The sequence below is a fragment of the Manis pentadactyla genome, chromosome 19 (assembly GCF_030020395.1).
Source record: "Manis pentadactyla isolate mManPen7 chromosome 19, mManPen7.hap1, whole genome shotgun sequence".
NCBI lineage: Eukaryota > Metazoa > Chordata > Mammalia > Pholidota > Manidae > Manis > Manis pentadactyla.
The window spans coordinates 8,390,691-8,400,383 of NC_080037.1; the positions used below are offsets into that span (position 1 = coordinate 8,390,691).

The 9,693-nt window shown below is 44.8% G+C and overlaps 1 protein-coding gene across 1 annotated transcript; it reads left to right on the forward strand.

The window, feature by feature from the left end:
* Positions 1-346: 346 nt before the first annotated feature.
* On the forward strand, positions 347-1,306 carry LOC118930885 (olfactory receptor 10C1-like). Its single transcript, XM_036922913.2, has one exon. It carries the CDS (start codon positions 347-349, stop codon positions 1,304-1,306), a length of 960 nt encoding a protein of 319 aa, XP_036778808.2.
* Positions 1,307-9,693: the final 8,387 nt, after the last annotated feature.

Consider the following 9,693-nt stretch of genomic DNA (forward strand, 5'->3'; position numbering starts at 1 on the left):
GAGGACGAGAGTGAGACTTTTACTACTTCTTCTGTTTCCTGGTGGGGTTCCTGGGAGAAAACCCTGGATTCTGAGACTCTGGTGCCACATTCCATACAGCTGGGAAAGTCCTAGGCTGTGTAGCAGGAACCCTGGGTCCACCCCAAGCATCAGCAATGGACTGACCTTATGCACATCCTTCTGGTTTCTGGTCCTCACTTGGTCTTTTGAAAAGTGAGGGGAGTTGGTTTAATAACATTTAGGCTATTCTCAGGCTCATGTTCTATACTTTTGGAACTGTGGAATATTTTCAAGAAGAATTGTAAAGTAGATAATCTTCTGTCTTCACCCCTTATTTCCAGAAATCATGGATCATGTCAACCACACGTGGACCCAGAGTTTCACCCTCGCTGGTTTCACAATCCCTTGGACCCTGCGACCTCTCGCGTTCCTGGGGACCCTGTGCATCTACCTCCTCACCCTGGCAGGGAACGTGTCCATCATCGTCCTGGTCCAGGCAGATTCTGGCCTGTCCACGCCCATGTACTTCTTCATCAGTGTCCTCTCCTTCCTGGAACTCTGCTACGTCAGCACCACAGCGCCCACGCTGCTGCATACCTTGCTCCGAGGGCGTTCCCCCATCTCGGCAGCCACGTGCTTCGCCCAGCTGTATGTCTTCCACTCCTTGGGCATGACCGAGTGCTGCCTGTTGGGTGTCATGGCGCTGGACCGCTACCTTGCCATCTGCCGGCCTCTCCACTACCATTCACTCATGGGCAGAAAGGTGCAGCTAGGGCTAGCGGGGGCTGCTTGGGGGACTGGCTTCTCAGCTGCCCTTGTGCCAGCCAGCCTCACTGCCACACTGCCCTTCTGTTTGAAAGAGGTGGACCATTACTTTTGTGACCTGGCACCCCTAATGCGGTTGGCATGTGTGGACACAGGCTGGCATGCTCAGGTCCATATTGTAGTGATTGGCGTGCTCAACGCATGCAATCTTGTGCTCATTTCGGGCCTGTATGGGGGTATCCTGAGGGCTGTGCTGAAGCTGCCCTCAGCTGCCAGCCGTGCCAAGGCCTTCTCCACCTGCTCCTCCCACATGACTGTAGTGACTCTATTCTTTGGCTCTGCCTTCATTGTGTATGTGGGGCCAGCTGGGAGTCGCCCTGAGGGCACAGACAAGCGGATTGCCTTGGTGTACGCCCTTCTTACCCCTTCCCTCAACCCCATAATTTATGCTTTTCGTAACCAGGAGGTGAAGGAGGCAGTCAGGAGGGTCACCCAGAGGTTTAGAGCTGTTTTGAAAGGACCCCGAGGCTTTGTAGACTAATAGGCCTTACATTTGTTAACTGTAGGATCTAGATGGCTAGTTAATCAGCTAATCAAATAGCCAGTTTGTCAAAACGCACTGCAGATATCAATTAAAATGGACTGAGTCTTGGATTGAGACAAATTGGGAAGCCTGTAGAATATGAATAAGTATGGCTTCTGTGATTAATCTTGTGGGGAGGACAAACAACAATAGCAGAAACCAAACCTGTGATTCTCCTTTCTCAAGTCAATCTTTTTTTGTTGTGGGGAACGGTTTGGGATGGGGAAGATGGCCTTATAGTGGGAAGGCAATTAGACTAGACCAAAGTGTCAGGTTAAACCAACCTACACCTTTTAAAGACTTACATTGAGCAAACACCATTTGCAACTAGGCGAATGTCACCGGGAATTCACAGAGTTGCATCCCTTCTGAGTTAGGCAGGCCTAAGAAAGCATCTGGCCAAGACCCTTCTGTCTTTACAGAAGATAAACTGAAGTCAGTAGGTGAGAACTAACAAACCAGTTACATGAGAATTTGGAAATAGGCTAGGGAGGGAACAGCACCAAGGTTTCTAGCCCATACCATTGTATCTCTATACCATTTGGCCTCTAAGTTGCCTTGTTCACCTGAAGCAGAAAGTCTGTGGCACTGACCGAGTACCACCCAGGAGAAGTGGGTGGGAACGTACATCTGGTGAGTGACAGACTTACTCCGGGAGCCTATCTTTTCCATTGAGTGATTCTCATACCATGGAGAACATGGCCTGCCATGGGGTTTACAAGGCTTTCTCTGTACAGCCTCTCTGCTTGAGGCCTTCTGACATTGCTGCTTTCCTTTCCGGAGGTAGGAATGGGATCCCCACCTCACAGACCTCGCCATGCTCCTGCCTAGTTCTGTAATCTCTTCTGCACACATACCATTTATACTTGAATATTTTCTGTCCATCTTATTAATTTCTTACAGCAAGAAAATGGATAAACGTCTCTCCACAGTTAGTAGGTAAAGAATCACTATGTACCCACTGAAGGTATATAGAATACAGATTAACTGAAAAATTTTAGCTCTACTGAACAAGAGGAATGAACAGCATTTCAAAGAGTGTCTGATTCCACCAACTGAGCCTTCACCCACCCTACCATTCCCGCCAACTGTGGGTGTTTTAGAGCCTGTACGAACCCAGGAACCAAGTTAGGACTTTTCACATAAGTGTAGGCTAGCTAGAGACAATCCTTTTAAACATGATTTATATAAGTCTGCAGGATCACTATTGGAAAGGTACTTGGTTCTCTACAGTCATAAAGTTCTAAAAATAAGCAATTATAGGTAATTTCTTTAATTTGTTGATTCACTTAGGAAACAAGACATTAAACCTTGTTGAGCTTTCCAAGAATATGGGAGCATTGATTAGTTGTGGGATAAATGAGGCTCACAAATCACCTTGAAGGTAAATCTTAATTACAGATAATGAATTTTGTTTTAACGAGAATGTACATCCAAGACCTGCTTAATTAGAAACTTTGAGGGTGGAATCTAGCAGTTTGTGTTTTAACAAGTCTCCAGATGATTCGGAGCAAGCTCAAGTCTGAGAACCACTGATCTAGTCTGATTGGTGCGCCTGGAGGAGGAACTGGGGGTGCGCAGCCCAGCCCTTTCCCAGCACCTTCCCTCGGGGGCTCGCCTGCCTGGTGGTCCGTGTGTTCTGCTGTCTGCTATGGAGCACAGGGGACTTGTCCACTTGGAGGAGGTCTGTGGTTTTCAGGGTTTCTTGGTAATCAGGTGGGAGAAATATAAGAAAAATTAACACATACATTATCATAGTAAGATGTTTGATGACCTTTCCCTCAGCAAATAATATAGAAGGCAGATAAGTTATAAGTGAGGATATAAAAGATTTAAATAAAATAGTTAACTAGACCCACCCACCGAAGGTACCTAGAATACAGATCAACTTCAAGCACACATGGAATTGAACAAATGCTAGGCTATAAAATAAGGCTCACAGAAATTTTGTACCTTTTGTTTTGGAGATCGTATGTGTACCATGATGACCATAGTTAATGGTACTGTATTGTGTATACATGAAAATTGCTAAAAGAGTAGATCTTAAGAGTTCTCACCAAAAAAAAAAAAAAAAAAGAAAGAAAGAAAGAAAAGAAAAGAAAAGGAGAGCAAAAGGAAAGAAAATATGTGAAAGGAAAGTAACTATGTGAAGTGGTGGGTATTTTAATTAGCTCTATCATGGTGATCATCTCACAATATACAGTGGTCCCACCTTATCAACAGTTCCACTTTCCATGGTTTCAGTAACCCGTGGTCAGCCCTTGTCTGGAAGCAGATGATCCTCCTTTGATGCATCATCAGAAGGTCCTATACTGTTATCACAATGTCTATGTCATTCCCCACACCTCATGTCATCATGTAGGCATTTTATCATCTCACATTGTCACAAGAAGTGTAGTGCAGTCCAATAAGATATTTTGAGAGAGAGAGAAACAGATAGCATTCACATAAATTTTATTACAGTATATTGTTGTAATTGTTCAGTTTTATTATTATTGTTACCAATCTCTTACTGTGCCTAATTTATAAATTAACTATCATAGGTATCTCTGCATAGGAAAAGAAATAGTATATATAGGGGTCTGTGGCTTCAGGCCTCTGCTGAGGCTCTTGGTGTGTAACCCCCATGGATAAGGGGGGACTACTTAATGCATTTAAGGTGCACAACCTGATGTTTTGATATATGTACGCAGTATGATGAGGTAGAACACATTCATGCATAGGGAAATCAATATTAGAAAAATATATCACCTTCTGAATTAACCTAGTGGTAAAACAAATCTCATACAATTCCAAAAGTAGTATTCATGGAATGTGAAATATTTCCCAAGGTCAAGAACAGACATGGCATTCAAGAAAAAGGAGAAAAGGTGGCATATAGGGGTAATGGGGTTTCAACCAGGTATCAGGTGAATCGGATTCATAAAATAATGTGGTTATACTCAGTGGCCTATGAAGGGGAAAGTATTAGAAGAAATTATCATGTAAACTTTGATTTATGTGATAAATAACTATTTTGAATGAGAAGCTTTTCTCTAATGGCTTTTTAGAAACAGAGCTAAAATAGGCTATGTGGGAGTATATTAAATCCATATGAGAAGTTGAAAAATATTCAGAGTTTGGAATCCTGAACAGGGGACTATAGAGTGCTTGCTGCAGGTTATAAAAAGCTCCACATAATGTTCAGCTTAAAAAATTTCAAAAGAACTTAAATTTTTTTTTTAGATTGCTACAAACTTGAACAGAAGGGAGAAAGTAAACGTGATTATCACTTTAGAAATTAAAAACTATTCTGAATTTTTATAATTTCTTTTCTTGGAAAACAAAGGCTAAACTTTTTTTTTGGGTGGGAAATACCAAATTGAGATACATTTGAGAATATTAACCACAAATACAATTATGAACCATTCTTAATCGTCCATATTGGGCATGCTTTATGACATCCTTAGAACCTTCTAGGTAATGTTTTAGAACTCACGACAAAAATAAATGTTTATGTTTTCTGTGCATTATGAAAATGAATTGCAATATAATCCTAATTTTTTACCCTGAATTTGCAGAAGCAAAACAGATTTGATCTATGTTTATTGTAGACTATCAGGCAGAGTTAACATTAATCTTATCTAAGAGCTTTGCCTCAATTTGATTAGTATGCACAGTTATCTGGTTTCCAGGGGCTTATATAATTGCATTCTTATGTTTCTCCTATTAATAATAATCAAGATATTTATAAGAGTTTCTAAACAAGCTTTGAGATCCAAGTGATGGCTCTACAATTTCCTTTCAAATATTGATTATTTTACTCTGAATTGGCTGACTATTCTGATATTTTTATTTTCCTTCCTCAAAAGGGGGCATATATGACCTTCCCCCTATGATCACTTCTCTCGCCAGCGTTTGCTGGAGTCATACAAAGGGCATTGCCTAAAAGTTCGAAGGTGCATGTTGGATATGGAGCTCTGAAAGTCTGTATTTTGAATTAAACAGCAACAGACTCATAGACACTGAGAAGTAATTAGTGGTTACCATGGGAGAGGGGTTGGGGCAGGTGGGTGAAATAGTTGAAGGAGATAAAGAGGCACAAAATCTCAGTCATAATATAAATCAGTCACAGGGATAGAAGTGCAGCATAGGGAATATAGTTAATAGTTCTGTAACATCTTTCTGTGTTGACAGATAGTAACCACACTAGTTGGGACGAGCATTTAATGGTTACATAACTGCCAAATCACTATGTTGTATACTTGAAATCGATATAATATTGTATATCAACTATACTTCAATACAGATTTTAAAATAAAAGTCTATATTTCTAGATAGCATTAAAGTCCCAGTAAGAGAAAACACGTACAAGAATACCCATTTGCTCTACAGGTACTTGAGACTTTCTGGCTGGATGAGAAGTGTTTTCTGGGATAGGGAAAGATATCTTTTCAGGAATCATGATGAATGGAAACAGCCTCAAAACACAGGAGTCAGAGAATATTATTCAAGATACCCACTTAAAGAATATCTCCAGGAACTGACAAGATCCAATCCAGATGAAGCCCTGTTTCCTTTTATACTACCCGAAATCACCTAACACAAGCCCACATGCTAGAATAACTCCTTTCTAACACCCCTTTTGTGAAACATTTCACAGCACGCCTGATGTGGGATCACCTTCATTGTGGAAAGCCAATAAACCCAATTTTGTTAAACCATAGATGCGTTCCAGCGCACTGCCGTGCCATTTGGAACTCAAAGCTGTAGGGGCCGGCCTACGGCCGAGGCTGAGTCCCACTATGGCTGAACACCGCCCTTCCACTGTAGGTGACCAACGCCCTAAGATGGCGCCCGCTTCCTGGGCGCCACCCTTCCTGGTTTGGTGGCATTAGCATAAGGAAGTTGCTCCTGTAGGCTTGCCCCATGCTTCCGCGCTCGTGCTCAACTCATGCAGAAGGCATGCTAACAATCAGCTTAAAGGTCACACATGATCTTGATCACCGTAGGCCAGCTTCCTTTATATAAGGCATAAGCAGGAAAGAGAAGGAGAGTCTCTCTCCTCTCATTCTTCCTCTCTCTCGCTCTCTCCGGCTGTTGCTTCTTCTCACTCACCTTCTCCTGACCTTCCGAGCAGCAATAAAGAACTGAAGTGAACCAGGTCTGTGTACGAATCGCTGTCGTCACCGCCACAAGGGGCGAACGCGGTATCTGGTGCCGAAACCCGGGAATTTTTTCTCCAACCACCCAGAGGAGAAACTGGCGGACGTGGACGCCATAGAGCTTCTTACCCTGAAGCAGTACCAGTGGACTCCATTCAGAAGGATCGTTCGGGAGGGCACCTCGAAAGAGGAGGGTGAGTGGATCAACAAGCAAAATGAAAGTAAGCAGCTGAGGTGGGGATTTCTATTCTGTCTGTTCGTCTTGTTCATCCTTGTGCTTATTATTGTGTTTGTTGTTGCTAAGTATGTTAGATGAAGTAAGGACGCCAGTGAAAGTTCGCGGGATAGCGACGAAGCAAGGAAAGTTCGCGGTATAGCGATGAATGTAAATTAGTGATAAGAGTACCCCCTACCTATAGACATCAGGAGTATATCTTAATCTCTTCACTATTAACATGGGGTCTGAAGGGTCTAGACTGAGAGCAGAAGAGCCTTTGAGAGCACTCCTGAGGGCCAACGGAACACCATTAAAAACAAAAAACACAAGGGCTTTCCTCCACACGGTAGAGAAGCATGCTCCGTGGTTCCTAGATGAAGGAAGAATCACTACCCCCGTGTGGAAAAGGTTAGGCGAGGATCTGCGCAATGCAGATCGCAGGGAGCCGCTCCCGGCTGGGATGCTCCCCATATGGGGGCTGGTTAGGAGCTGCCTAAAGGAGAATAAACCTAGTTGTAGAGAAGCCATAAGGGAGGGAGAGGAGGTTCTTGAGGAAGTGAAAGAATAAAGAGCCTCTGCGAGAGCATCTGAAAGAGGATCTACACGGGGGGGGTCCTCTGATGAGGAAGAGGACCAAGAATTATCAGGAGAAGAGTTAGAGGCTAGGGCTGCTCAGAGAGGACATCGGCCCACATTGTGCTCCTCACTGAGCCAACTGAGAATAAGCAGAGAGGAAGGAGAGACTAGTTCGGCCCCTCTCCCCAATAAGAGCAGTAAGGTAGAAGAGATTGTGCCAACCGCCCCAAATCATCCATTTTGCTCTCCAACCTATAGAGCAGAGCCACCCCCTTACCAGAGTTACTCATGTTGTGGTGGCCAGGGGTGCCAAGAACAATTGGGCAAGAATAGATGGAGGGAATGGCTAACCATGGAGGGGAATGCAGCCTTCCCAGTAATAGAAGATCCAAACACCCAGCAAAGATACCATCAAGCCCTAGATTTTAAGCTTGTAAAAAGCCTAAAGGAAGCTACCACCACCTATGGAGTGCAAGCAGCGTTCACTGTGGCCATAGTGGAGTCATTAGCCACTCAGAATCTAACTCCAGATGATTGGGCTAATGTAGCCAGAGCATGCCTTACTGGAGGTCAGTACCTGCTATTCAAAACTGCGTGGGCAGAGCTTTCACAAGACACTGCCCAGCGCAACGCTGCCGCAGGGAACAATCAGTGGAACCTAGAGATGCTGATGGGCACAGGACCTTACTTAGGACAACATAATCAGATAAATTACCCACCTGCAGTGTATATGCAAATAGCTACAGCAGCTGTCAAGGCCTGGAAGACACTCCAGGGCTCTGGTGATTTACAGGGTCAACTATCCAGAGTACTCCAAGGACCAAATGAGCCTTATGCAGATTTCTTGGTGAGACTGATGCAAACCGCAGGCCGTATATTTGGAGATGCTGACACAGCCATGCCCCTAGTAAAACAGTTGGCCTATGAGCAAGCAAATAAATGGTGTAAAGAAGCTATCAGGCCTTGGAAAAATAAAGATTTAAATGTGTACCTCAAAGTTTGCCGGGACATCAATGATAGTGTAGTGCAAGGACAAGTGATAGCCACAGCCATAACTCAGGGACTGCAATAGGCACGTAGCAGGGATACCCCTCCCGGGGCATGCTTCCATTGCAAGCAGATGGGTCATTTAAAGCGAGATTGCCCGAAATTAGGCGGAGGAGGAGCCAGTGTGACCAACATCATATTATTCATTTTAAATTTTTTGACATTGGACAGAGATGGCCACAGTGCAGCAGAGCAGCATAATCGCTGTTCCAGGCCTAAAGACATGCCCACAGTTATGTGGAAGGATGTATTGGAAGGATCATGGAAAGGCCTGGATCCAGTGTTAATCTGGAACCGACGCTCTGTTTGTGTTTTCCCACAGGACCGAAACAATCCCATCTGGGTGCCTGAACGCCTGACACGGAGAGTGGCAAGACCAGAACCGGAAGTGCGAGATGCCGACCCCACTGATGCTGATCCTGCTACTGATCCTTCAGCAGGCGATAGCGGAACCCAGAGAACTATGGGGTCTGGTGAAGGCTTGGCCTCTACCACTCCCGGTGACTGAAACTGCACATACCTTTCCTGCCTTTTTCTCTACCTGTAGTACACTTAATCTCCCATATCTGCCCTTTGACAGCTCTATGTGTTACTGGCATTCCTTTCATAACCTCTCTAAAGCTGCCAATCTGTCCAGGGAATTAGGCAAGATGTTATCCACCAATTGGTCCAGTGACGTGCTCACCACTCAGCGATGGCTAGAAATATTGAATGTTAGTTCCCAAATGGTAGAGGCGCTGTCTGTAGCTCAGTTTGCTGAAGCCGTGCTAAATGCCACCAAAGCCTGGTCAGGCATGGGTGTTATGGGTATATTACTCCTTGTAGGTCTTCTCCTACTTGGGAAAAAAGTCCATGCAACGGCAACATCGGGAAGTGCGGATGGCTCCATGGCAGCTATAGAGGAAGGCATCTCCCCTAGGGTGTGGCTCAATATGTTGGACCAGTAGTCAAAGACGGGTAAGATCAGGAGGTACGCATACCAACCTAAGACAGGGCGCAGACGTTAGCTGTCTGTTGCCCTATGACGGATAAGGATGCTGTGCCTCCCTGACAACCTAAGACAGGCATGGTCCCCGAGCCTCACTGATTTAAAAAACAAAAAAGGGGGAGATGTAGGGGCCGGCCTACGGCCGAGGCTGAGTCCCACTATGGCTGAACACCGCCCTTCCACTGTAGCTGACCAACGCCCTAAGATGGCGCCCGCTTCGTGGGCGCCACCCTTCCTGGTTTGGTGGCATTAGCATAAGGAAGTTGCTCCTGTAGGCTTGCCCCATGCTTCCGCGCTCGTGCTCAACTCATGCAGAAGGCATGCTACCAATCAGCTTAAAGGTCACGCATGATCTTGATCACCATAGGCCAGC

What these genes read in the sequence shown, in the direction of transcription:
- LOC118930885 (XM_036922913.2), top strand. Translation starts at nt 347, where the DNA reads ATGGATCATGTCAACCACACGTGGACCCAGAGTTTCACCCTCGCTGGT.